This window comes from Giraffa tippelskirchi, chromosome 4, assembly GCF_054371585.1.
Source record: "Giraffa tippelskirchi isolate mGirTip1 chromosome 4, T2T-mGirTip1v1.2.pri, whole genome shotgun sequence".
Classification (NCBI taxonomy): Eukaryota; Metazoa; Chordata; class Mammalia; order Artiodactyla; family Giraffidae; genus Giraffa; species Giraffa tippelskirchi.
In genome coordinates, this window is record NC_137278.1 from 173,307,342 (window position 1) to 173,335,088 (window position 27,747).

Consider the following 27,747-nt stretch of genomic DNA (forward strand, 5'->3'; position numbering starts at 1 on the left):
GAAACTGAGGGGTGTGGTGGGCCTTTAAGGTCCCAGCATTCCCTTCGTGCCGCCGTCAAGATGGCGGCGCCCATGTTGCGGTGCATTTCCCGGAGCCAGTGGCTTGCTACCCAAGGCCTGTCAGGAGTCTTGCCCTTGGGGCTGCGTGAGGCCCACTCGGCTGCTCAGGGGTTGCTAGCGGTGCAGAAGGCTCGGGGTCTGTTCAAGGAATTTTTCCCCGAGAGGGGTACAAAGACAGAGCTTCCAGAGCTCTTCGACCGCGGCACGGGGGGGAAATTTCCCCAGACCATCTACTGCGGCTTCGACCCCACGGCCGACTCGCTTCATGTCGGGCATCTGCTGGCGCTTTTGGGCCTTTTTCATTTCCAGCGAGCGGGCCACAACGTGATCGCGCTGGTGGGAGGCGCCACGGCGCGCCTTGGAGACCCAAGCGGTCGTACCAAGGAGCGCGAGGCGCTGGATGCGGAGCGCGTGCAAAGCAACGCGCGTGCGCTGAGCCAAGGGCTAAAGGCCCTAGCGGCTAATCACCAGCAGCTCTTTGCAAATGGGCGGACCTGGGGCAGCTTCACCGTGCTGGACAATTCGGCGTGGTACCAGAAGCAAGACCTGGTGGACTTCTTAGCGGCAGTGGGTGGCCACTTCCGCATGGGAACGCTGCTGAGCAGGCTGAGTGTGCAGACTCGGCTCAAGAGCCCCGAAGGCATGAGTTTGGCCGAGTTTTTATACCAAGTGCTCCAGGCCTATGATTTCTACTACTTGTTCCAGCATTATGGATGCCGGGTCCAGCTGGGTGGATCAGATCAGCTGGGCAATATCATGTCTGGATACGAGTTCATCCACAAGTAAGCGCCTGTAGGCCGGGAGAAATCTTAGGTCAAATAAGTTACACACAAATAGCCTGTAATGCACTGTCGGTATTGTGGAGTGACGCCCTTTGTTTCAGCCTTTGTTGGTTTTATTTCCCCTAACAGTCTAATGGGGTTAATTTTGTATCACTGGCTAATGAGCACTAAAGTGCTGAATTAATGATATTAGGTATGGGATATATTCTAGAGCTCTGAAGGAAATAGACCCCACTAGCCAGGATTCAGATTGCATCTGTTTGCTGCTTCTAAGAAGCTTTTTCAGTGTTTCGAATTTGAAAGACTGTTTATAACCTGACCGTGACTGGGCCACCTTGAGTAGTTTCTGCTCTTGCTCTGCACCGTCCCTGAAGCTAAGTGTTAGTTATTGGCTGGGATCTCGAAAAAATTTTTTTCAACACCAAATATTTGCGAATAGTGTATCTTTAATGGCATTTTCTCGAGGGAGATGAAATACAGGGCTAGCTCATATGCTACTCATTTTAAAAATCCTTTAAAATAGCTCTTTTAATGTCTCTACCTGACCACACCTTTACCTAGTTTTCTCTCCTCTTCCCACCTAACCTTTAAAAATTTCTAGGCCCCAATTATGCAGCACTTCCCCTTGGCTTGCCCAGTCACTGGTTCAATTGCAGTTCAGAACGAAAAATGTCAAAATAGAGTGCTGTGAAAGCAGAAAGATGGACAAGAATCCTGGTTTAGAAGGTTAAGGAAGGTTTCTTAGAGCAAAAAACCACAATGAAATCTGAGAATGATTAGCAGAACCTACCACAACTTGAGCTTGAAGCACATAATAAACTTCTTTATGCATAGGTTGACTGGAGAAGATGTGTTTGGAATCTCTATTCCTCTAATTACAAGTACAACTGGAGCAAAACTGGGCAAGTCTGCTGGCAATGCTGTTTGGCTAAACAGAGATAAGACATCTCCATTTGAATTGTATCAGTTTTTTCTCAGGCAACAAGATGATTTGGTAGAAAGGTGAGTTCTTAATAATTGTGGGCTAAGAAAAATTAAGTTCATTAAGCTCATGATACAATTTTAGTCATTGACTCTCTCTATACCCTTCATCCCTTCATAGTTTTTTGGGTTTTTTGTCTATTTTAACATAGATTCTATTTAAGGCAGTACATCACGTAACATTGTAGTTAAACACTGTTGGTTAAAGCAGAAAACTACTGTGGGTGCTAAAAAAGTTAGAGCCAAGTTTGTGATCTACATCTAGCAGGTACTTAGGACATTATTGCTTGCATATTCTAGTTTTTTACTCCTTTCATCATAAACCTGACTTTTATTTTACCATTGTCTCAAAGTTCCTTTTCTTTAACATAGAAGAAGATCCTTTTTTTTAAGTGATTTTTCTCATTGTTTCATAATATGTCAAACTCTTGGAAGAATATAAATTAATGAGAAATACACCTGCAACAAAGAAAAAGTGAATTTTTCCCAAAAAATGCCATCTGACATAATAATCATCAAAAATAATTTAGGAATAATTCTTAAATTTTTTAAATGTCTAAGACTTTACCACAGAACATGAAAAACCACTATTGAGTAGGGAAAAAAAAGTTCTCTCAGAGGGAATCTTGAGGATTGCCAGAGGGGACCAAAAGTGGGATTTGGGTGAGTGTATAATAGTTGATATATAGGATGTGAAGGCCCAAGAGGTGAGAATTAAGCAAGATGAGGGTCTGGAGCAAGAGTTCAGTCCATTTTGGGGACCAATTGCTTGAGAGTAATTTCAGGAGTATCTCTTTAAGGAGGTTGATGATGCTCAGTGAGGCCAGATCCCTGAGGCTATAACCTAGATGGAAATTCCAGAAAATATTATGTTGGAAAGCCCATTGTTTAGTCTCTGGAGAGGTAAAGTGGGTCAGAGTCAGTAATGCCTGGCAATCCAAAGGGAACAAAAATAAATTTACAGAGGCAAGAGATTTGTGTCATCCAGAGAAGTCCAGTGACTGTGAAGGCGTATCTGGAGGCCCCAGGAGAAAAGGGCAGTGGCCAGTGAAATTAACTGTCAATGGGAACATGGTTGGTCTCCCCAGGGAATATGTCCCCATCTGAATATCCTCCATTGTTCGGTTTGGGAACAGAGAATACAATCATCTGTTACAACTTTGGCTGCTGCTAAGAAGATGATGGTGAGTCTGCTCACTAGAGCCCAAGCTGTTAAGGCCTGAATTCCTTAGGGACCCAAGGAATTGTGAGCCCTTTTTTTGAGCGGGTAGGGTTTGTGCTGGGCAGAGTGTGGTGGGCTTAGTACTGCAATAGTCTGCAGTACTGTTGAAATGGCTTCCAGCATAGAGCAGGTAGTGTTAGTATTCTTGCCAGGGGAATTCCTTAGACAGAGGAGAGTGGTGGGCTACAGTCCATAGGGTCGCAGAGTCAGAACCGACTGAAATGACTTAGCACGCACACACAGAGCAGGTAGTCTGAGCAGAAACATGAGTAGCAATGATAGGAACTGGGGACTTCTTCAGGTTTGGGCCAAACGGGCTTGTCTTATATGAGAAAATTGTCCCTTAGCCATTGGCCAGACCAAACCACGAGGTCATTAGCAGTAGCCCAGGAGTCTATGACAATGTAGATCTGCCAACATTCTCTTTTTTTGGCTTCCTGAGGGCTTCCCTGGTGCCTCAGCTGGTAAAGAATCTGCCTGCAATGCAGGAGACCTGGGTTCGATCCCTGGGTTGGGAAGATCCTCTGGAGACGGGAACAGCTCCAGTCTTCTGGCTTGGAGAATTCCGTGGGCTGCATAGTCCATGGGGTTGCAAAGAGTTGGACATGACTGAGCAACTTACACTTTCAAGGGCTAAGTGAACAGCTACAAGTTCTGCCAATTGGGCTGAGTCAGGACAACCTTCTTCAGCTAGTGAAAGTGAAGTCGCTCAGTCCTGTCTTACTTTTTGCGACCCCATGGACTGTAGCCTACCTACCAGGCTCCTCTGTCCACGGGGTTCTCCAGGCAAGAATACTGGAGTGGGTTGCCATTTCCTTCTCCAGGGGATCTTCCCAACCCAGGGATCAAAGCCGGGTCTCCCGCATTGGAGGCAGATGCTTTAACCTCTGAGCCACCAGGAAGGCCCCTGAAACCAGGGGGAATGCTGCAGTCCTCCAGCTAGCTGCAGTGCATACATACAGTGGTGGTGCTGTCACTGGTTAGGAATATGGACTCCCTGTCCATCTCAGACAGTTGGTCCCAAGGGACTCCCCAAGCAGCAGGAGCACCACTACCAACTCCCAAAAGTCTCTTGGACAAGGAACTGATCATGAGAGAAGCTCCATTCTCCTGTAATTTTTAAAGGCTTTGATATCCAGGTTAGCCCTCTCCTGAAGGTACCATTTTCATTTTACCAAGGAGGCATCTGTAATCCAGGGCATTAGGTGGTTGTATTGATTGGTGGCTGTTTAGGGCCTCAGTTTCTAAAAGAACCCAGTAGAATCCTTTGGGGTTAGCCACTTAATCCAAAATCCATAGGAAATCAAGTAGACTTATGTTTGGTCCAGGGACTCCAAGGAGACATAATCAAATATGGTCAAGTACTGACTTGGAATGTGGAGCCAGATGGGACTAAAGGTAGGGCTCATTGGCCTGCCTGCTGGGCAGCTTCCCAAATGTATTGTTGGGCTCGCCCCAGTGAAAGGTGGTGCCTTGCATGTGATTGTGGCAAAGAATTGGTGAGAGGTGAGGGATGTGTTGCCTCCAGAACATGAAAAGGCCTAGTACATGTTGTTCCTGGTGCACTGGTGGTTTAATGGTGAGTAATTTCCCCCATGTCTACGAACCCTGCCAGTGCTCTCCAGTGCCCTTTGAATGGTTTTGACAGTCCCAGTAAAATGCACAAGCATTACCCCATGATTAGAGCACCTTGTAACAAGAATTCTCTGGATTTAAGGTCAAAGAGACTCAGGGTTAGAAAGAAGAGGGGGTCATTTAAGTCACTCTGGTCATAGAAATGATAAACCAATTGGACCATGCCAGTTTTGGACAGCAGGAGACAAGCCTCTAGCAATAATCACCGTGGTGGAAGGATGGGCCCAGAGTCAGGCAGTTAATATCCAGATGAGGCAAGGGAGGGCCCTGGTACGAATACTGGTGGCTCTAGGATCATCTCCCTTCCTTTCTTCTCCCTCTTCATCCTCACTGGAGGCCTATAACCCTGTCAGCCTTTCCATTGGTGGCAGGGGTATTTCATGAGGCATGTTGCTTTGTTCTATCCCATTCAGGGGAAATCCAAGGGGACTCAAGATCTGTGGTTTCTTAGAGGAAGGAAACATATATCCTGGACAGATAGATCTCTGAGAAGGTTGTAGATTTTAGGATCTTTAGATACCAGCCAGCTGATGCATTTCAGCAGCCATGAGTTAACAATTTAGGTTCCAAAAACCTGCAATAGCTAATCAACTCCTTCCTTTTCTTCCTTATGCACAGAATTTCAGTTAAGGTGTAATGTCTGATCTGTTTTTACTTCCTGATTCTCATTACCTTAATTTTACATGTTGTCACCAGAAAGTTTGTGGAAGACATCCCCATAAGCCTTCTTCATAGATGGCTGCCTCCCTTTTCAGGGTGTTCCAGTCATCCTCCCCAGGACTGGGCTCTCCCTCCAATGGCAGGTTACCACAGGGTCTTTGGGAAAGCCCTCGGCCTTTGGAGCATAACACTAGAGCCTTGGCATATTGGTACACAGCAGCAGTAAGCCACACCCAGGAAGCCTCCATATGGGTTCTGATTTATCAAGGAGCTGCTGTACCTCCTCAGGGGTCTTACAAGGCATTGGCACAAGATGTTCTGAGCATTTATATTCATCCATTGTTCAACATCACACCAGGTACTGAACCCATGGTATCCCATCGGGTTTGGGGGACAGAGGGACAGCACGCCTCAGCTGTATTTCCCTTTCTTTGCTCTGCTATTTTCTTGTTGCAGGGTTGTTCCATTCATCCAGGTTAGGAAGTGTAGTCCCAGTATGACTCACTCACAGGCCAGGTCTCTTTCCTCCTTACCTATGTGAGTATCCTTTCCTTTGCCTTGCACTCAGAGCCTCAGGCTGGACAGTGATAATAGCCTTGGGATTCATTCCACCCTCATTAGCTCTCCTTACCCTGAGATGTAAAGGACTTTCATGTACATTAGCAGTCAAATCAAGGCTTTTATAATTAGTGGTCTGATCATCTCATTGGAGGATATGACTTTGATTGTTGATCACAATACTGTGGATATTGTCGAATTGTAGCAGCAGTGACATTTTGGGATGAATACTGAGGTAACATGAGGCAGTATGCAAAAGACATAATAGCATTATGGACCTCCAGCATACATTGCTACCCTTGCAAATGTGTTATCCATCTGGGTTAGCCAGTTAGTAAACTAGTCAAAGCTAACGGGCAGTCATGCAGTCCTGCCAACTATGCCTTTGCCAGTTATGTGGGCCTCAACCTGTTGGTGGTGATACCATCAGCTAGAAATGCCTGGTTGGTGGGGGGTGGTCCTCACCTGGGCCCGTACTACTTGTGGGAGCCCCCACAGACATTTCCTTGGCCAGAGCCAAACTTGTGACTAGACTAGACTTGTGGTCCTTATTATGACTATAAGACACGCCTCAGCAACAATCATCAGGGAACCTTAAAAAATAAAATGTATTACTTAGTTTCTAAAGGGCACAGGGCACACAGTGAGTCAAGGATAGAAGGGGGGAGGACCCACCCAGGGCTCTGCCTTTATTGGGGTGCCTAGGATTCCACAGGTTCACTCTTCACTGGCTAATTTAAAACAGGGAAAACTAGGGAGTGAGAAGGCTGAAGAGAGGTCATTCAGGCAGTCAGTTATCTCAGTTACCCAGGGCTTTCTAAAAGGGGATTTTCATGAGTGGGGGTAGCCTGGTTCCTTACCTAGTTGGTTTGGTACTAGCTATGACATACAATTGGCAGTTGTTTATTTGAGATCAGTGTCTTTGAAATGGATACTTTGGCATTAAGCAGTCAGAAGCTTAATGTCAAGCACTTACATTATACATATAGAACCGCTTGGAAAAATATGTGGCTATACCTACTCAGTAGAATACATTTATGACTTGTGTTAATATCAGCAGTCCCTCCCCTGGGCATATCCCTGACAGTTTAGTATACCAAGAGAAATACATGGGAATAGTAGTAGCAGCACCATTAACTACTGTCCAGGAGTAGGAACAACACAAAATACCCACACCAAAATAAATACATTGTGAACTGTTTTTAATGTGGAGTGCTGTATTCACAGCTGCACACACAGCAACATGGGTGCATTGCCAACATCATGATGTGCCAGTGAGTGAAGTCACTCAGTCGTGTCCAACTCGTTGCGACCCCATGGACTGTAGCCTACCAGACTCCTCCGTCCATGGGATTTTCCAGGCAAGAGTACTCGAGTGGGTTGCCATTTCTTTCTCCAGAGGATCTTCCTGACCCAGGGATCGAACCCAGGTCTCCCGCATTGTAAGCAAACACTTTACCATCTGAGCCACCAGGGAAATCTGATGTGCCAGAGTAGTCAAAAAAAAAATAAGTTCTGTATGATTCTGTTTATATAAAGTCTAAAAAGAGGCAAAACTAAGTGACGCTGTTTAGGGAGGCATACTGAGATGGTAAGAATATAAACAAGGTAGTGACTACCATGCAAGTCGGGAGAGTGGTTACCTTGAAGGGTGAGGGGACGTGATACAATTGTGCTTCCTTGGGTAGGAGCACTGTTGTGTATCTGTTATTGTTGTTCAGTTGCAAAGTCATGTCTGACTCTTTGCAGCCCTGTGAATGTAGCACGCCAGGCTTTCCTGTCCTTCACTATCTCCTGGAGTTTGCTCAGACTTATGTCCATTGAGTCAGTGATGCCATCCAACCATCTCATCGTCTGTTGCCTCCTTCTCCTCCTACTCTGAATCTTTCCCAGCATCAGGGTCTTTTCCAATGAGTTTGTTCTTTGCATCAGGTATTGGAGCTTCAGCATCAGTCCTTCCAATGAATATTCAGGGTTTTCCTTTAGGATTGACTGGTTTGATCTCCTTTCTGTCCAAGGGACTCTCAAGAGTCTTCTCCAGCACCACAATTTCAAAGTATCAATTCTTCTGTGCTTAGCCCTCTTTATGGTTCAACTCTAAAAATCCATATATGACTACTGGATAAACCACAGCTTTGACTGTATGGATTTTTGTGGGCAAGTGATGTCTTTGCTTTTTAATATGCTATCTAGGTTTGATACGCTGTCATAGCTTTTCTTCCAAGGAGCAAGTGTCTTTTAAATTTCATGGCTGCAGTCACCATCTGCAGTGATTTTGGAGCCCAAGAAAATAAAGTTTGTCACTGTTTCCATTATTGCCGCATTTATTGCCATGAAGTGATGGGACCAGATGCCATGATCTTCATTTTTTGAATGCTGAGTTTTAAGCCAGCTTTTTCAGTCTCTTTTTTTCATCCTCATCAAGAGGCTCTTTAGTTCCTCTTCACTTTCTGCCGTTAGGGTGGTATCATCTGCATATCTGAGGTTGTTGTTATTTCTCCCAGCAATCTTGATTCCAGCTTGTGAGTCATCCAGCCCAGCATTTTTGATGATGTCTCTGGAGCAAGAAGAACGTATATGATGGGGATGGGGTCATCTGTATCTAGACTATTACTTTTAAAAAGGAAGTATCTGAAACAAAGATGGCAAAATTAAATCTTCAGTCTGGGTGATGTTGTATTATTGTCACATTTTTGGTACATTTCTGCATGTTATATTCCATAATCTAAAATAGAGGGGGGAGACAATGTTATATAACTCTAACAGGCTTTTTTTTTTTTTCCACCCCAAAGATACCTGAAGCTCTTCACTTTTCTGCCTCTTCCAGAGATTGACCACATCATGCAGCTGCATGTCACAGAGCCAGAAAAGCGGGGTCCTCAGAAGCGACTTGCTGCAGAAGTAACAAAGCTTGTTCATGGACAAGAAGGGCTGGCCTCTGCTAAAAGGTGGCCTTGTAGAATAATGATCACTTGATTAGTTAAGAGACTGGAGAATATTTGCAGCCAATGTTTTAGAGTTACCTTTTACCACTAACAAGGACTGTCAGTGTTAACCGGTTTAAAATACTAGCCTTCATTTACTAGGAAACAAGTTTGTCCTGAAGTAAGCTTATAAATTATACAAGATAAATGTTGCTGTTTGAAAAACTTCCCATTTGGAATATAATGGGTACTTCATAATTGGTTATTGGGAGGTAGAACATGAATCTGTATAAGCAGTCAACGTGACATGGTTCTCAAAACATGTTTTCCAGGTGTACACAAGCCCTTTATCACAGCAGCATAGATGCACTGGAAGTCATGTCTGATCAAGAGTTAAAAGAACTGTTTAAAGAAGCTTCATTTTCTGAATTAGTTCTTGACCCTGGAACAAGCGTCCTAGATACGTGCCGCAAAGCAAATGCCATTCCAGATGGTCCCCGAGGGTAAGGTTATTTACCTTTTAGGTTCACAGTTATATTTCATACCATGTGTTTCCAGAGGTGGTGTTTTCCTGATAATGGCATCTCATTCCTTATAGATGTTAGGTTAGTCTGAGAATAAAGTGAAAACTGAGAGTACTTATTGCTGAAAATAACTTAAATTTTCTGTACAGTATTACTGTACTCTTATTAAGTCTAACCTGGTAAGTTTTTTCTCCAGCATTAGAGAATTGGTTTAAGGAACCACAATTGTATAAATACGCTGGGATCATTTGGCTCAGGGATAGTCAGTTTGAGAAGATCATAAGATCAGAGGCCCTAAGTATACAGATTCACACAGCCCCTCTCATACTCAGTCTGTATCATCTTTATTTGAGGGGCGTAGTGGGGTTGCTCAGCCTGTTTAAAATTTTAGTTGAATTTCTTCCATCTGTTCCTTTAGAAGAACTAAAGGGGAGGCAGAATCTAGCAAACATGAAGATAACAATTCAGTGCTAAATGGTTTCAATTAGCCTTTGAAATTTAAATGAAATAATGGTATATGTGTATTGTTGGGAGTGGTCAACAATGATTAGCTTTATCTAGTTAATAAACATGTCTATTTTTAGGTATCGGATGATTACAGAAGGTGGAGTCAGTATAAATCACAGACAAGTAACAAATCCAGAGAGTGTTTTAGTTGTTGGACAACATATTCTTAAGAATGGACTTTCATTACTTAAAATAGGAAAAAGGAACTTCTACATTATAAAATGGCTTCAGCTATGATGAAAAATCCTTCTGGTGTTGAAACATCCATCATTCATTATCAAGATATACAAACTTATACCTTCACTTAAGCAACTCAAAGCAAAGAATGGAGTATATTCTAGGCCTCAGTGTGAGTAGTTTCATTGTTCATACAGGTTGGTTAAGTGTGGAATATTTTATTTCCTGATCCTTAAATATTAAAGACTAACACAAAAAAGCATGATTTCTAGGTTTAATCTCTTTTAATAATTATGCTTCATGAAAAATTAAATGCTAAGTTTCCTATCCTGTCCTTGCTCTTGTATCAGGTGAATATATCACTGGATTTTTGTTGTTGTTCAGGAAGCAAATTCTATAAAAAAGGAGAAAAGTTAGAGGAAGCCATAGAGAGCATTAGAAATTACAGTAGAAATAGTTTCTTTTTGAAGAAAAATCAGTACCTGACTTATCAGAAAGTTTATAATTCAGAGTTCCAGTCTCTTGCCTGTGTTTCCATGAAATTAAATTTACTCATTAGCCTTGTTTTAACTCAGTAAAAAAGTTAGCAGTGTCTTATAAATTTACCAACTTTTAAATTAGTCTTAAGTTTCAACTTCTGTCCCCAAGCAGATTGTAGCTTGAGATGAACCAAAAAGTTAAATAACCAACAAGATAAAATAGAGGCAAAATGTATACACTAAAATATCCAAACATATGAGAATATCAAAAGATATTCCAGGAAGGGAAGTTTTCAGGTCAAATTTAAAGGATCTGGAATCAAGATTTAGTCAAATTAAGCTCTACGTTCTTTAGGCAAGTTGATTCTCCAGAACTGTTTGCAACATCTAGAAATTCAGATCATTGATTTCTCTCGATTTCCTTAATTTCACTTGATCACTTGAGGATCAAGTAAAAGACACACATACACACAAAATGGTTAACAATCAGATTTGTTGTAGAAAATCTTACAGGCAGCAAAGCATGGATCTAGAGTTCAAATTCTAGCTATTTACTACCTGGATTATTTGGAGCAGGTCATCTTCATATGCAAAAAAATGGAGATGTATTATAATAAAACCTCAGTCAATTATAAAAATCTAAAAAGAAAAAAGTCATTAAACTTTTATATAGTATAAGCTATGTTGCTATGTTCCAAAGTAGATTTGCATGTACTCTTCTGGGAGTACAGTTAGCAAGAATTCACTTATTGACAAGCTTTTTAATGTCACTTCATACCAGCAACTTTATTTACAAAGAACATACAGGTATCCATTGTAAGTCAGAGATTACCTCTACATTTCAGAACTTCACTCGGTTTAAGGGCCAACAATAGGTTTCCTCATTCTGTACCTATCTTGCCTGTATTTCTTTGTACATGGTGTGTAGTACTAACAAGTGCATTACCATAGCAGGTAATGTTTTCAGTTTGAAATTTGCTGGAGAAAGGTACATCATGAGGTTTTGTCCCCCCTTACAAATTAAAGTTAGACTAGAATGGTAATCATCTGATCTGTCTCAAATACATGACTCATGGATGGCTATAATTTCAAAACTGATGTTTAATAATGGCAGAGTGATTTTAAAGTATGCTAATAAACATTTTGGAAGCATGTATTCTGTGAAGATGGTACTGCTAACAGATTCATAGTCCTGTATCACCAGACTGAATCTGTTATGTTTGAGATCAGTTGCTGATCCTGTTGTTTCTCAGTACAGTGAGTGAGTATCATTAGCTAAAGGTAATGCACATTCATATGTTCCTGCCAGTATTTCTTCATAAATGTCATAACATAAAAATAAATTTAATATCTGGAATATATAATTCATCTTAAAATTTATCATGTAATTCATATCAAGAATAATCTGGGGAATTTTGGTAAAATGTGTTCATGTTCTAAACCTCACTCCCAACCCTCTGAAAGCATTTAGGAGTATTTGTGTGTCAGGATGTTTTTCTGTGAATAATAAAGCCCCACCATTACTTTTGTACATTTATTCTAATGTACTTTGTTGGTGTGAAGCAAAAGTAATAACTATTACCAAGTAATGCTTACAGAAAGAAGATACACTTAAAATCAGTACAGTATTTGGTTCTAAGACCCTCCTCCAGGTGAATCTTGGAAGTGTGGTCTTGTGGGCTCCACTTTATAGATGGATTACTGGATTACTACTATTATATCTGAAAGCCAAGGAGAATTTACTAGTTCTTCTGAAAACTAAAAGGAAATGGTCATGACCAAGTCTTACTAGATAATCAAGGCTAGATGGTTGTTCTTAATGCAGTAAAACATAATTCATGCTTCCAAGTTTAAGTAAGATCAAAGATATTTTAATTTTTAACGCACCAGGGGAAAGTGGACCCAGAAGTGGAAGGACGGTAGCTACACATTATGCACATCACATCACTGTCAGTGTTACAGATCCTCTCATGTGTTCAGCTTTCTTACAGACACGTCAAAGGTTGCAGAGAAGCTCAATAAAACTAAATCAAAAGATAGTTGGAACAGTGACTATGTGAGTAACTTGTCAACCCATTTCTTTCAAAGCCAGGTCGGTTTATATTTATATAGTGCATGCATCATAGTCATATGAAATGGTGTCTTGGTGCATTCTTCTTGAAGGGCTACGGCAGCAGCTTTAAGACTACTAGCAGATCACACAGGTCATCTTATTCACAGACAAACTGGTTGTACAACTAGAACTATTAATGGTTCCTTTTAAGTTCAAATGAAACTGTCATAAGACAGACTTGATGTATTTTATATATACTAGGAAATTTTAGAAATAGCCATTTATTATTTGGATTAAATTTGTGATTTGTTCTCGAATACAGAATACAATTTTCAGTTTATAGCCAGTCTTCACATGAGCAGATTCGTATCACTGCAAGACATAGGAGTTCATAAATAAAATTCTACTCAAGTAGGCAGTACTAACAAGTCAACAAAATCTCAGGATTACATAGTTCTCTTCACCAAAGATGAGTCTCTCGGATTTCAGCAATAATTTGACTGGCTCCTTGTAATGCCTGCATTAAAGAAGATGATAAAAATTATAAATGTTTAAATTATAATACCAAAAAATCTGAATTAATATGGGAGAATCTCTCCACTTTATATGTGGTTGATTCATATCTTCTCTGAAATTTGAATCGAATCAAGTGCCAACAGAGTAATATTTAGCCAGCATACAAAGACTATATATATATATATATATCTCCAAGCATTTTAAATAATAAATGTTTATACCTACAACCCAAATAAGAAAAACTTTTAAAAATTCACAGTTTACCTTTAGCATATCAGCTGCTTCTTTCCTACGCTGTGCCATGTCCTCAGATTCAGTCAGAAGATCATCCAATAAGGATGATTTATACAGCTGTCCTACTAACTCACTCTGAAGAGTATCTTTCACATGATTAACCAAAAAATGCATTACCGCCTTTGGCACACTGCAAAACAATCAAATAATCCATTTCTTTGAGAACAAAAACCTAAATTTTTAAAAATACATATATTTTCAAAAGGATTAAGAAATTATCCAGCAGTATTCAAGTCTGATTTATATACATAATACTAACCTGTCTTGAATATTCTTTCTGACAATAAGAAAATATGATTTGATAAGTCGTTCAATAACTTCACAATCCCGCTGTTCACGGGCAGATAGTTTTCGTGCAACAGGAACTGGCTAAATTGGGTGAGGGGGAGAACAAAGTTACCGTTGTGCCATTTTGAAATGACAATACATAACAGTATGTTTTTGAGATACCAGTTCCTTCTGTCTTAAAATGCTTTCTTGGTAATTTGGTTCTTTGTCCTCAACCAAATTCTGCAGCTTACCACATCCAGCAGATTCACAGCATGGCCTTTTTGTGGACTGGCTGGCATAATTGGAATTGGTTTTGATTTTTCCTCAGCTAGTAACTCCTCAGCTTTTGAAGTTTTCAGCATTCCTCTCCAGTTGCCTGTTGTTGGTTCTTGAACAGCATCTCCAACCCCACCACCTCCAGATACAACCTGAAAAAAACATGTTCCAAGACCTGTACCAACCATATCAAACTGGCATTATCTAAACAAATTTTTTTTGATAGGAGTCAAGGAGAATACCCATCTAGTACCCATCTGGAGTTTAATCTATTCAGAGAGATAGCGTCAGAGAGAGATGGTTGAGTGTCATGTGCAACTGGAACCCTGAGCTGTCTAAATAAAGAGGTTCTGTTCTAAATTGCTAGCAAGGCCTAAGCCAGGATATCTTAAATTCCTTTTTTATTACTTGCTAACTTTTCAAAGTTTTTCCTCCTCTCCAACCTCTAACACTAGAGATTGTGGAGAAAATATCAGCTACCCTTTAAAACAAGACTGACCATTAAAAGCACAAGGAAAGCCAAAACTGCTATTCACATTATTTCTTCAAAGTAACTTTAAACACTGTTGAACTGTGATCTCTCTGAAAGTTCAATGAACTCATGTCTCCAAAAGTTAAGACTTTATATATTTCTCAAGTCAGTTTATGTTCCTTATAGTCACAGGATAAAAGTAGGAATCCTTTAATTAACAGAAACAAGAACACACTCATGATTCTATGAGTTTGCATGCATACTTGTGTGTGTGTGTGTTAAGTCATGTCCAACTCTTTGTGACCCCATGGACTGTTGCCCACCAGGCTCCTCTGTCCCTGGGATTCTCTAGGCAAGAATACTGGAGTGGGTTGCCATTTCCTCCACCAGGGGATCTTGATCCAGGGATCAAACCCGCGTCTCCTGCATTGGCAGGTGGATTCTTTACCACTGAGCCACCTGGGAGGCCTGATAATGACATTAAGCTGCCTAAAATGTGGAATACGACAAACACAACATCAGTCCCCTCAATGTTTATGCCCATGAGAAAGGATCTGCTAAAAGAAATCTAGTGTTGCCATTAATCACAAGTGCTTTTGCACCTTCTTTTTTAGGATATCTGTTAGTCTTGATTTATAAAAAGAAAAATGACTGTTTAAGGTAACAGGGAACAGTAATTCATCAATATTTAAGACATGTTTTTAGATATTCTTTAAGATTTTACAGTCTAAAATGAAGGTAAAATGGCATTCAGAATTATAGAAATAAAAGTGACTATATAAATTTAAGTGTTATAGCAATTGTTAAATGTTTTTTTGTATCATTCTGATTCAAAACACTGCCCAAAATTTGTCTTTAAAATATGTATTAAAGATGATGTTTATCAATATGTAGGTGGAATATTTATATACTGCTTTTTAAATGAGTAATCGTATTTCTAAATGCTTGTTAACTATACATGAATGATAGACCTACATATGAAATCTTAAGGAGAGTGAGCAAATTCAAGGTGAAGCCATGAGTAAAATAAAAAGCAATGATTTAGATGGTTCTCTTAAGATCTTAGTACAGTGGGCTGAAAGAAGATAAGACATTTAATTATAAGGTTTTATCTGAGGTTCAGAATCTTAAACCTGGACAATAAATAAGGAAAGGAGCTGAATGACAAAAATAAAAATAAGAATGGGTCTGAGTAACTTACAGATTATTTTATCAAGAACTGGCAACAGTCTCAAACTCTCGCAGTCCCCCTGTATGCTCTGAATTTGCTTAAGCTGTTGAGGCACACGTTAAGCTACATATTTAGGGTGACAAGTGCGTAAGAAAGCAAAAGAAAGAAGCCTAAGAGGATTACCTATTAGCACTGGACAGATCTCAGAACCTTTAAAGAGGAAAAGTCCAGAAGTACAATTTTCATCTCCAGAATTTTAATTCCCTACCAAAATATTATATTCAACACTATTCTTGAAGGTAATAGAAAACGGTGGGAAAGGCTGTTATTATTTAAAACAATGTTAAAACTAGAATTAATACCATCTTAGAAGTTAGTTGAATAAGAGAAACATTAAACATAACAAAGACAATGAGAGAGAGATGCCAACTGTTACAAACAAGTTCTTCAATGGTTTTGAAGACAGTGTTTCTGAAAACCAGGGTTACCAACATTTTCATTGTGAAGTAAGACTCACATTTTTAGTTTCTCTTCTGCTGTCCTGAATTAACTGTTAAAAGATATGTTAAAACATGCAGTTTAACAACCAAAATTTAAATACCGTTGGCTTGAAATTCAAAAAGTGCAGGATAATTTCCTCTTTAAGTTCTTTTTCTGTGTGCATCTTCTATATTGCAAGCAAAAGCATGTTAACAAATTTATGAAGTATACACTGTTAAACGATTTAAAATTTCTATTAGACTAATGATCTTATTAGCACAATATCCCACATTAATATTCTGCTATTCAGTGTATTGTTTCCAGATGATTATGTTGCACCAAATTAGGCATGCAGGCTTAGATTAAGAATCAGAACAGACCTTGCCATCAGCCTCAGCAGAAGCAGCAGAGGAGGGCTCCTGGGAGGCAGGTGCCAAAGCACTCGGAACTTTAGAAGACTAAAGGCAAACAATTCAGGGAAAAAAATCAAGGATGCCAAAAATGCATTCAGAAACATTCTATAATACGAATTTTCCCCATGAAAAACAAAAATGGGACATAATGTTTATTTTGCCTTATTTCTTATACTATTGTCACTGTTGTCACCTTTGTTGAAGGCTTTGTTCAGATGAATTCCTAAGAAAAGTTCAAATCCAAAAACTTCATTTTGATTTTTACAAGCTGATAAGATCTTTTCTGGTAAAGAATTCAAGGTAACAGATTTTTATACAAAAACTTTAATATATGCAACTATTACAGGAAACTAAAACCTGGTATGCACATATTGTCATCTTCCCTCTCGAAAAAAACCTCTTGTTATAATAAAGTCATTAGTCATTTCAACTAATTTTACAAAGTTGACAGTCACTGAATTCTTCAAAAAGCCTTGATACTTAAAATCCACCTTTAAGCATTTATTACAATGTATTAAAAATATTTATCTTTAAAAATTACTCAAAGCCTGTTTTGAAACTTACATACCTTTACTCAAATATGCCAATGGAATATTAAAGTGAGAAGAAAAAATTACTCCTAGAACTCAATAATATTCTGAGGCTCACCAATCCATCTCTGCATATTGGTTGGGAATATGCTTTAAAAATGTTTTTTACCTTGTCTCGTGATACAGCCGAAGGCAATTCTCTTGCTAGCCTGTTTCTCCTTTGTTCCTATAAAACACAAGCAAGCATAAGATTCATGATCATCAGAACATGAGATGTAAGCTACTAAAGAAAATGTTCAGCTTAATTGAAAAGTATGGAATAACTAACAGTATATCCTCCCACTGTTGAGACTCATGCCATAATTATATTTTAAAACAAACAAGAAATCATTTAACCCAATGCTTCTCAATCTTTTTTCTGCCTCAACATACCTGAAGGATAAATACAACATCAGTAATAGTGGCTTCCTGTACCAAGAATTCTCAAGAGAGGGGCAGTGGACCAGCATCATCTCTGCCTTTCCCACCAAGTTTTTCATGTCAGTGTATGGCAAAACCAATACAATATTGTAAAGTAAAAAAATTAATTTAAAAAAAACTTTTTTTAAAAAAGAATCACTGATTTAAACTGATCCCACATAAAAGTGTACATAAGCCTTCAACATACCATATAGAATCTGAAGTACACAGATCACAGAAAACTTAAGCAAAGCCTTTAAAAATCACTCTAACCTGCTGCTATTTGTGTTGTATTCACACAATTCTCACAAAACAAGAAATATCTATAAGAATGTTCTGCTTTCTTAGTGTTAGAAACTGACAGTCTGTTCTGTAACCTGGGTAATTTAACAGACTGATCACCTGCCACTCTTTAATTGGTTGATATCATCAATGTAATTCTGGTACCAAACTAAAGAAACTGTAAATTCAAACCAATAGTACCTACTGTATGTCAAGCACCATAATAGGTGCAAGACTATGAAAATATAGAAGGACGAAGGTGTTAATACTGGTTCACAAGCAGCATCAAATACAGCAGAAAAGCATTTAAGTTAAATGCAGTCAGAATGCTCCTGAGTAGAAAGCATTTCATGAACACTCAGACTTGCAAAAAAGGTGTAAATTAACAAAGCTTCACAATGATGTTTTTGGGTAAGAAAATTTTGTAACAAATTATACTAACTTTTCACTTACCTAGTAATAAGAAATATAGCAAATGATAAAAATTATGGATTTTTAACAATTTTCAGAATTACAAGTTAGCATTTAAACGTACATTTTGAAGAAGGACACAAAGCAAAAGGCAGAGGAATCAAGAGACCAGAAATTTTCATGCTAGTATATTACCAACCATTACCAACCAGTTATGACCTTAGCCGGCCCCGGAGAGCTGGCTTACTTGCTTTGTTAACTGAACAAGTTACGAACTCTCAGCCCCAGTTTCCTAGTATATTAACATTACCTTTATAAGGTTGCTCTAAAGATTAAATGAGAGTGTCTGTGTTTTTTCTCTGACACATAGTCATTAAAATCAGAGACATTCACTTGTAAGAAAAATAACTGAACTGAAATCATATCATAAATGACCTTGTCAGAAAAAGGGTTTCAGACAAAAATTTTCCTTGAAGGTTTCCATGTTACAAGAACTAACTCCTATCTTAAAAGAGTGTCTACATGCCAATTTTTAACATGGTAACTGTTATATAGTCCATTTTCTTAAGTGTTTTAAAGTGCCTTACTTATATGTGTTTTGGAATTTTTTCTGGCCATGCTACCCAGCTTGCAAGACCTTAGGTCTCCAATCAGAGATTGAAGCTGAGCCACAGCAATTCTCTGGAATTTTTTCTGACAATAGGAGTTACTTCAACTATGCAGCTAAAAAACAGTTCCCTGTACCTGTTCTAGAGAAGGTGCTTTTTAACAGTGTCCAGCAAAATAAGCAGTAAAGTAACAGCTGTTACCAGCTTTGGGTCTCAGGTTCTTCATCTTTTTAACTAAAAGGTCCCTTGCAGTTCCTAAATTCCATGTTTACAATTTTCTCTCCACCCATGTGCATAAGAGGAAATTTGATACAGAAGAGAGACTGAGGTCTTCCTGGACTATGAAACAGCAGAAAATTTTACTGTTTTGTATAAAAATGGCACAGAAAAAAATGCATCCAGATAAATCATTCTATCCATCAGCCTTGGCTCCTTCTGAGTTCTTATGCAACCTACAACATTAACCTCAAATGGAAAAAAGAAAGGATCCATGAAATGCAGCAACCACAGTAGTGGTGAAACAGTACTGTTTTTCCAAATACACTATAATTTAGGTAATTCTTGGATTGTTTCCTTCAAAGCTTGCAGAATCAAGTAAAAACAATTTTAAACATCCACTGTTTTACATACTTCAGTCTAATAAACTGCAACAACAGTTAACTGAAATGGAACCAGGCAGTCCTTCAAACACTAAAGCAGTAAGCCCCAGATCCTCTCTGACTTACAGTTTCACAGCAGAAAATAAAAACAATGCCTCCAGGTGGTTTTGAGGATTAAACTTAAGAAAACAATGTAATGCCCTCAGCATAATTCTTGGAATATGACAATAATAAGGTACATAAATGTCTTATAGTTATTCCTTGCTCAGTAAATTTGATATAATTGATCTAAAACAGATTTTGTCTCTCAAAAAACACAAATTCAAATGGTATTTACCTCTATATTGTTGTTCATTAACCCACAAGCATCAGCAAAGTCTGGATGTTTTGTGTTGATATAAGCCAATTCAATTGCCACTAAGTTATGGACCTAGAAAAAAATAAAATTAGGCTATATACAATATTATGTCAACCTAATTTTAATTTAGGAAACATGTAAACTTATTTAACAGATAAATTCTGAAAGACCATACAGGAAACATGCCTAAATAAATACTTGATAATTATACTCCAACTGATAAATCTTATATCAAATAACAATTTGCTCTCTTAAATTATTTATATTTCAGCATCTAAGACTGCATTTTTGACACTGAATTAGACAGAAGTATACTGTTAGGGGGGAAAAAGTTACCTACTTGATATGTATCTAACTTCCAAGGAACTTTGCTATATAAAAGCCTTAGATCATCCACTATTCCATGTCAAAAGTTCAGGTTCAATAATAAAACATTACAGAATCAGATATAAGTTAAAGATGTTAACTTTACTTGGGTAAAGGATACATTTAAAGGCTTGAGCTAACCTAATTGATTAGCCCTAAATATGAAGCACCTAGTTTAAATATATGTAGTTCAAAATCCTAATTCGGACAATAATCAAAAAGGAAAGTTGAAATTAATTACTCTAGCATTATAGAGAGATTAAACTAAGTCCTTCATTTCACTGTCTGATAAATCTCAGGTATCAGAACAGCACTAAAAGATCAAAACCAGTGAAAATGATTTATTTAAATGAAATTCTGATGACTCTGGTATCAGTGGGTAGAGTCCAAGATCAGGCTAATCATGTTCTCACTCATTTCAATTCGTGGTTATGTTTGCCAGGGAAACAACTAAGCAGCAGCACTTACATGCTATACTTCCAAGGATGGTTTTGAATAGGAAGCACTGAAACTGTCATGAGGTCTGGGTTCTACTCCTAGTTCATCCACAAACTAGGTGTAATGTGGGTTTAAATGATTCCTAACATCTTTGGTCTCAGACCTTTTAAAATGAAAATGTTACTAATTGATGTCTTTATACTTGTCTGCTTCTAATCACACGTCTTTTTCCCTCACCCCTACCTTTCTTTCTTTTTTTAATTCCCATTATCTCTTTTCAAGGCAAGCGTTATAAAAGTGTTGTATTTATAGATGGCTACTCTCCAATTTAGTTTCTTGTCCATGGATAATTGATTGATTAAGACAATCAATTGTCTTAATCAAGTTGATTAAGACACGTATATTTTTACCTGTTACTTAAGAGTACTGCTTTTGACTGGTTAATGGTAATAATGTTGCCTATGTTATTCAAACACTGCTTACTTAAAAGTCACACAGTTTGAATCTTGGCTGAATTACTTAATATGTGACCTTGGGTAAATTAATCTCCCTGGGCCTTCCTTACTTTGTTATAAAATGAGATAATACCTATTGCATAGAATTATTGTGAGAATTAAATAAAACAATTCATGTCAAGCATTATAGACAGTTCCTGGTGCCATCATCATCAATTTTAGGCTATCACTGTCATCCTCCTCACCATCCAAAGTACTTAGTACCACAGTTTACTTTAGTTGAAACAGTTTTGTTAATTTTTTCAACCTTAGGAGCCAGCTACATATTAACAATAAGAAGAGTGTATCTGATTCACTCAGTGATGAATATGCTTTCCTTCAAAAGAAATACCTATCTCTGGCTAATAGAAATGGAACAAAGTATCTTGTCCAGACTTTAAACAGGTAACATTTTTTACCTTTTGGAAAATGAGATGTTTTTGGTTTGCCAATAGGTGTCTGAGACCTTTGATTACATTTTTAATCCTTACATTTTTATAATGTGCTTGTCTATAAAATTTCACTTTTTGTTTCTTGTATAGTAGGTTCTTATAATATATTTAATTTTTATTGAGCTGTGCCCAGTCATGTCTGACTCATTGCAGCCCCATGGACTGTAGCCTGCCAGGCTTCTCTGTCCATAGGATTTCCAGACAAGAATATTGGAGTGGGTTGCCATTCCTACTCCAGGGGATCTTCCCAACCCAGGGATCAAACCTGTGTCTCTTGGGTCTACCTGCATTGGCAGGCATATTCTTTACCACTGCGCTACCTGGGAAGCCCATATATATAATAAAGCAAACCTGAATACAGTCCTCAACAATAAACTTCTGCTGGCTATTTTTAGGAAAATGTGGCTGCAGGCTAACAAGGACTAAAATATGAGGAAAAATGCATTTTATACCAGAACTACTGAAGTTTCCTTTGAAATAAGACTGAAATTCACTTGTTTTTCTTTTTGATACACTGGGAAACATTATGCCTAAATGCATAAAGTATACAAAATGATTTTATTAACAGTAACTACAATGATTTATGAAATAATAGCTCACCATTTCATTTGTAACAGGCAACCGTTTACGAAGAAGACAAGTCACTACTTCAACTATGGCATCATGAAGTTTAGGGAACCGCAACAACTCCTATATATGATGGAAGTAAGAAACAGTCTGTTTGAAGGAAACTTAATCACTGAAATACTAAATCAGATTTGGAAGCTATATTTAACTATACTATTTCAAATATCACTTTTAGATAAGGAACTAAAATTTTAACTTTTAGCCCACCTTCTATATTTCCTCCTGCCCCTTGAAACCATCACCTCATGTCTTTTACTCTTTAATCAGAAACCTATAACATTTCTCAATACCTGTGTACTGTAATTGCTACAGTGCTGAATGATCCTTTGCATTTCTTCATGAACCAGTTCCACACAACGGAGGCTGGGCTCTTCCAGACGTTTGATTTGCCGTTTGACCAGTAACTCAAATGAAACTTCAGGCACAAACAAAGCAGGACGAGGACCCTAAAAAGATAAAATTTTGAGCTCTTATAGCTACATATAATTTTGGTTCTTCCCTAAGGTTAAAATAAATCACATTTTTTGGTATTTTTTCATGAAAAGTACTTCCTAATTTCAAGAATAAGAGCAAAATAACAAACTGTACCATTCATTAAAAAAGATACATGGATTAAAAAATAATCTTTAACCTCATTTCAAAAAATTCTAAAAGTTAAACATACTCACAGTTGCATTTCTAATGGCAGTCAAAATGTCAATAGTGTTAAGGCCACCGAGAGGGTCAACAGATTCTAAGGTTCGCCCAAAAGTCTCATGGAAAATATAACATATTCGAGCACCACCGCATCTGAAAGGCAATGAAATATATCATTTCTAGTATTACTAAAAGGGAAAGACACTACAAACTAGAAGTCTTTCTGTAAGCATTAAGATGATGGACCACTACATTTAGACCATTTCCATGTATTCTCAACTGTATTATGAACCAATTTCTCTGATCTTTTTAATGGGGAAAGGAGTCATTTCACAAAAGGCATTCATATATGCATGTGCACGTGCACACACACAGAGTAAACTGTTCTGTCAGAAAACATCAGTTAACTAAGAATGACTAAACATTTTTCTCTGCTCTAGTTTTCAACTAGACCACACGCTCCTTAAGGATAACAAAAGTATCCTACTAATTTCTATCTATTCACAGTCTAGAGTAGAGATCAGCAAACTTTTTCTATGAAAGGCCAGTTAAATACTTTTAGACTTTTCAGGCCTCTGTCACAACTCGCCAATTCTGCCACTGAGCACAAAAGCAACCACAGACTGTATGTAAACAAATAAGCATAGCTATGTTCCTGTAAACTTACACACACTAAAATCTGAACTTTACATATACACTACATAAAAAATTCTTTGAATTTTTTTTCAACCATTTAAAAAAATGTAAAAATGATGATTCTTAGTCAATGGGCTTATCCCTGCTTTAAACAAATTAAATCTCTAGGCCTACATACTGGATACCTTGTGTTTCCTGTCTTAATGACTAGAAATCCTGGTATTATCTTTTATTTTTTTCATTCAAGTCCAGTTGAAACCTAATATGGTATATTCCCCCAAATCATTCATTCTTCTCTATTTTTACCATCACTATTCACTACTTTCTTATAGTAGCCTAGGCAGAAGGTACCAGCCTAACATTATACTAAGTAAAATAACCCAGACAGAAAAGGTCAAATATTGTATGATTCTCCTTATATGAAATATCTAGAATAGGGAAATTCACATAGACAGAAAGTAAGTCAGAGGTTACCATGGGCTAGGAGAAGAGAGGAAGACAGGTATCACTGCTTATTTGATACAGAGTTTCTGTTGGGATGATGAAAAATCTTGGAAATAGATACTATTTGATGGTTGTACAATATTGTGAATATACTTAGTAGTACATATTATACTTTAAAATAGTTAAAATTACCAGTAACTAGTCTCTCTGCCTCCAGCCTTTACCTTCTCCAAATAGTTTCCATAATGACCAGAATTACCCTTCTAAAGTTGGGAACTCCTGTGACCAAAAATGTTTTCATTTTTTTATAGTAGGAAGCTCTTCAAATTTTGACATATTACACTTTCCACAGTCTTGTTCTTATTAGACACCTTTCTTGCCTTTCTTCCTGTTACATCCCATCACTGTACGTGCCATTCTCCAAATTCGCCCTGCACTATTCTTTGCTGTTCCAAAGCCTAAAATACCCTTCTACTTACTGCTTAAGGCCTTCCCCATATTCTATTCACAGCCCAACCCAAATGCATTCCTAACTATGGAGCTCTCCCAGTCCTTGAAAGAGATATTAGTGGTCTCTCTTCAATGTTCTAATGAGGCTTGATTAGATAATTACAAAGATATAAGTAGTCTATGGAGTTAACTCACACAGAAGGCTACCAGGGTCACATGAAAGTACACAGAACTGTACACCCACACACACACATGAAGTGTAACTGGTGAAATCTGAATAAACTTTGTGGATTGTACCAATGTCCATTTTCTTGCTTTGTTATTGTACTACAGATATGCAGGATGTCAATGCTGGGGGAGGTGGGGTGAAGGGTGAATGGGACCTCTCTTTACATTTATCTGCAACTTGCTAGAAACCTATAGTTATTTTTCAAAATTAAAAGGCTTTTTAAAGGTGAGAGTTCAGAGAAATATATTCTTATATATTGCTACTAGTAAAACAATACAATCTACTACTAATATCCCAGGTGGCACTAGTGGTAAAGAACCTGCCTGCCAATGCAGGAGGATGTTAGAGACCTCCTAACATATTGGAAGACATTAGAGATCCAGGTTTGATCCCTGGGTCAGGATAATCTCCTGGAGGTAGGCATGGCAACCCACTCTAGTATTGTTGCCTGGAGAATCCTGTGGACAGAGGAGCCTGGTGCACTATAGTCCATAGAGTCGCAAAGAGCCAGACACGACTGAAGCAACTTAGCCCACACTACTAATATAGCAATGATAAAAGACTTTGAGGATGTGATATACCTTTTGATCTAGTAATTCTACTTCTAGAAATCTACCCTTATGATTTACTTGGATACATGCTCCAAAGATAGTCCATCACAACATTGTATATATTTGTGTATAACTGAAAGCAAACTATCAAGAGTAGGGGACTGATTGAACAAATAAGAGTATATGTCCAAAAAGTAAAATACTATGTAAATCTTAAGGTTGAAAATACAAATGTGCAATTTCTACCAGTTGTTTGTGACAAGTTGATTTAAAGAAATGATTCTGTAGCATCTGATTTTTAAAGATGTGTATTATAGCCATTTATATGTTTTATAAATACAAAGAAAAATGTCTAGATTAATGCCAAAGTAATAGGGATTATTTCTGGATGATGGAACTAAAAGTAATTTTATCCTTACACTTTACTCTTTTTACTTATCTGCATTTTTTAATTTTTTCATGAACAATGTTGTTGTCCATATTAAAGAAACAAACTTTTTAAATTAGAAAATGTTATACTTATCAATTAAAGTCTTGTTTTAAAAAAAAACAAACCTGAAACTTTACCATGTTTTACATATTTTTACATATTTTATAAAGCATTTTACATACATATCAGATATCGTTCATAATTTCTACAAAATGATATTCCTGTTTTACAGATAATAAATCATAATCAGATAATCTCAAAGTCACTGTAACAAAAGATCTTTATCTTTCTTCTTTATCTAACCTAGCAATCCAGGTAGCCAAATCCATAGAGAAATTTCTTACTTACAGCTCTGAAGTTTCAATATATTTTGCAGTTCCTTCAATAGTATTACAGTATTCTGTGGCAAATTTGGTAATAAGCTGGAGTAAAGTAGCACTTTTATCATCCACAGGTTCACCATAGCTATTTAGAAGAGACTGATATTGAGCAGCTAGAACATTTATTCTCGTTTTCAACTCTGGTAAGCAATCTCTGATGTGATGCATCAGTAACCTAACAAAGGTTAGAAAGGAAGAATTTTAAAGTAAAATTGTGTATTTTGAAGATCCAAGCAACTCAAATTTTAAAAATGCAAATAATGGGGAAACCTGTCAAACAACTTGTCTTGGCAGGAAATAATGCAATTTTAGACTAGAGGTAAATACTTAGTCTGAAAAAAAAATGACATGAAGGAAACTGTCTTGTTAAAATGCCTTTTAAATTTGCCTTCAATTCAATAAATGGTAACAACTGCTAGAGAATCAAATATATAAAAAATTTTTTCTCTATTACTGCAATTACCTTAAAGAAAGTAAGCTACACAATCTAATTATACCTACATTATTATGGTTTCTGACTTATCTCTTACAATAGGTGCTCAGTACAGTGAAAATCAATCTTGTTAAGATCCATGTCCATCCACCTTCAATTTATTTAGGGAATAAGCAAAGTCACAGACACAATTTAGCAAGTGAATGACAACAATAGAAGGAAATAGCTTTCACTTAAGTTCTTTATAAATCATCTAGAAAGCTCTTCTAATCCCTTGAATGATCTAATACCATCAGTGGGTATTAAGAATTCAAGGTATACAGCTTACATTCTTTTTATGAACAGGACTAGAAGACATCCTAATTAGGACAAGCTTATGTGAAAATTATAAATTTTAATTCAGCTGCTGAAATACAAAATGGAAATGAAGTCAACTGCCATCTATTTCTATCATCAAAATAGAATGTAAATAATTTCATGATTAATGTATTTTAAAATTCACTTGAGCATTCCTAGATTACATGATGATTTAATGCCAACTACCACAATAAAAGGGTTTCCCAGGTGGCACACTAGTGGTAAAGAAACCACCTCCCAGTGCAGGAGATGCAAGAGACACAAGTTTGATCCCTGGGTTGGGAAGATCACCTGGAGTAAGGAATGGCAACCCACTCCAATATTCCTGCCTGGAAAATTCCTGGACAGAGGAGCCTGGCAGTCTACAGTCCACGGGGCTGCAATGAGTCAGACATGACTGAGCACACCTCAATAAAAATAAATACATTATAAGAACCTACTAAAGAAGAAACAAAAAGTGAAATTTTATAGACAAGCACATTATACAAATGTAAGAAAGTGATAATCAAAGGTCTCAGATATACCTACTGGCAAACCAAAAACATCTCATTTTCCAAAAGGTAAAAAAATGTTACCTGTTTAAAGTCCGGGCAAGATACTTTGTTCCATTTCTATTAGCCAGAGATGGGTATTTCTTTTGAAGGAAAGCATATTCATCACGGATTGAATCAGTTACACTCTTCTTATTGTTAATATCGAGCTGACTCCTAAAGTTGAAAAAATAACAAAACTGTTTCAACTAAAGTAAACTGTGGTACTAAGTGCTTTGGCAACATCTGCTGGATCATGGAAAAAGCAAGAAGTTCCAGAAAAACATCTGTTTCTGCTTTATTGACTATGCCAAAGCCTTTGACTGTGTGGATCACCACAAACTGTGGAAAATTCTTAAAGAGATGGGAATACCAGACCACCTGACCTGCCTCTTGAGAAATCTATACACAGGTCAGGAAGCAACCGTTAGAACTGGACGTGGAACAACAAACTGGTTCCAAATAGGAAAAGGAGTACGTCAAGGCTGTATATTGTCACCCTGCTTATTTAACTCATATGCAGAGTACATCATGAGAAACGCTGGGCTGGAGGAAGCACAACCTGTAATCAAGATTGCCGGGAAAAATATCAG

The 27,747-nt window shown here is 37.8% G+C and overlaps 2 protein-coding genes and 1 long non-coding RNA gene across 17 annotated transcripts in view; 1 reads left to right on the forward strand and 2 right to left on the reverse strand.

Annotated features, from left to right (window-relative positions):
- The first annotated feature begins 40 nt into the window (after positions 1-40).
- Positions 41-24,544, forward strand: YARS2 (tyrosyl-tRNA synthetase 2). 4 transcript variants are annotated; one of them, XR_014082413.1, is made up of 7 exons: positions 41-842; positions 1,677-1,844; positions 8,691-8,846; positions 9,155-9,325; positions 9,931-10,202; positions 21,273-21,404; positions 22,069-24,544. XR_014082413.1 is itself a non-coding variant. In XM_081591613.1 (5 exons), the coding sequence occupies exons 1-5, from the start codon at positions 61-63 to the stop codon at positions 10,088-10,090; spliced, it is 1,437 nt and encodes a 478-aa protein (XP_081447739.1). In that variant the 5' UTR covers positions 41-60; the 3' UTR covers positions 10,091-12,040. The 4 variants fall into 4 exon arrangements, 2 of the variants coding, with proteins under 2 accessions (XP_081447739.1, XP_081447740.1); XR_014082414.1 differs by having other exon boundaries at positions 10,050-10,202; XM_081591613.1 differs by lacking the exons at positions 21,273-21,404; positions 22,069-24,544 and having other exon boundaries at positions 9,931-12,040.
- Positions 7,086-8,851, reverse strand: LOC145546010 (uncharacterized). The gene is made up of 2 exons (XR_014082416.1): positions 8,695-8,851; positions 7,086-8,529 (listed from the first exon to the last, which is right to left on the reverse strand). It is a non-coding gene; the product is annotated as an uncharacterized LOC145546010 (long non-coding RNA).
- Positions 11,268-27,747, reverse strand: part of DNM1L (dynamin 1 like) — a 59,689-nt gene continuing 43,209 nt past the window's right edge. For 3 of the 12 annotated variants that reach the window (XM_081591612.1, XM_081591606.1, XM_081591603.1), the window contains 13 exons: positions 27,200-27,331; positions 25,803-26,009; positions 22,747-22,867; positions 22,369-22,524; positions 22,052-22,141; positions 19,681-19,773; positions 17,154-17,210; positions 16,422-16,499; positions 16,079-16,111; positions 13,894-14,070; positions 13,632-13,741; positions 13,343-13,502; positions 11,268-13,079 (listed from right to left, as the gene is read on the reverse strand). In XM_081591612.1, coding sequence (XP_081447738.1) covers positions 13,023-13,079; positions 13,343-13,502; positions 13,632-13,741; positions 13,894-14,070; positions 16,079-16,111; positions 16,422-16,499; positions 17,154-17,210; positions 19,681-19,773; positions 22,052-22,141; positions 22,369-22,524; positions 22,747-22,867; positions 25,803-26,009; positions 27,200-27,331 — 1,471 coding nt within the window. In that variant the 3' untranslated portion in view covers positions 11,268-13,022. Of the gene's footprint in view, positions 13,080-13,342; positions 13,503-13,631; positions 13,742-13,893; positions 14,071-16,078; positions 16,229-16,421; positions 16,500-17,153; positions 17,211-19,680; positions 19,774-22,051; positions 22,142-22,368; positions 22,525-22,746; positions 22,868-25,802; positions 26,010-27,199; positions 27,332-27,747 lie in introns of all 12 variants that reach the window. The other 9 variants (XM_081591604.1, XM_081591602.1, XM_081591600.1 and 6 more) reach the window with 5 other exon arrangements.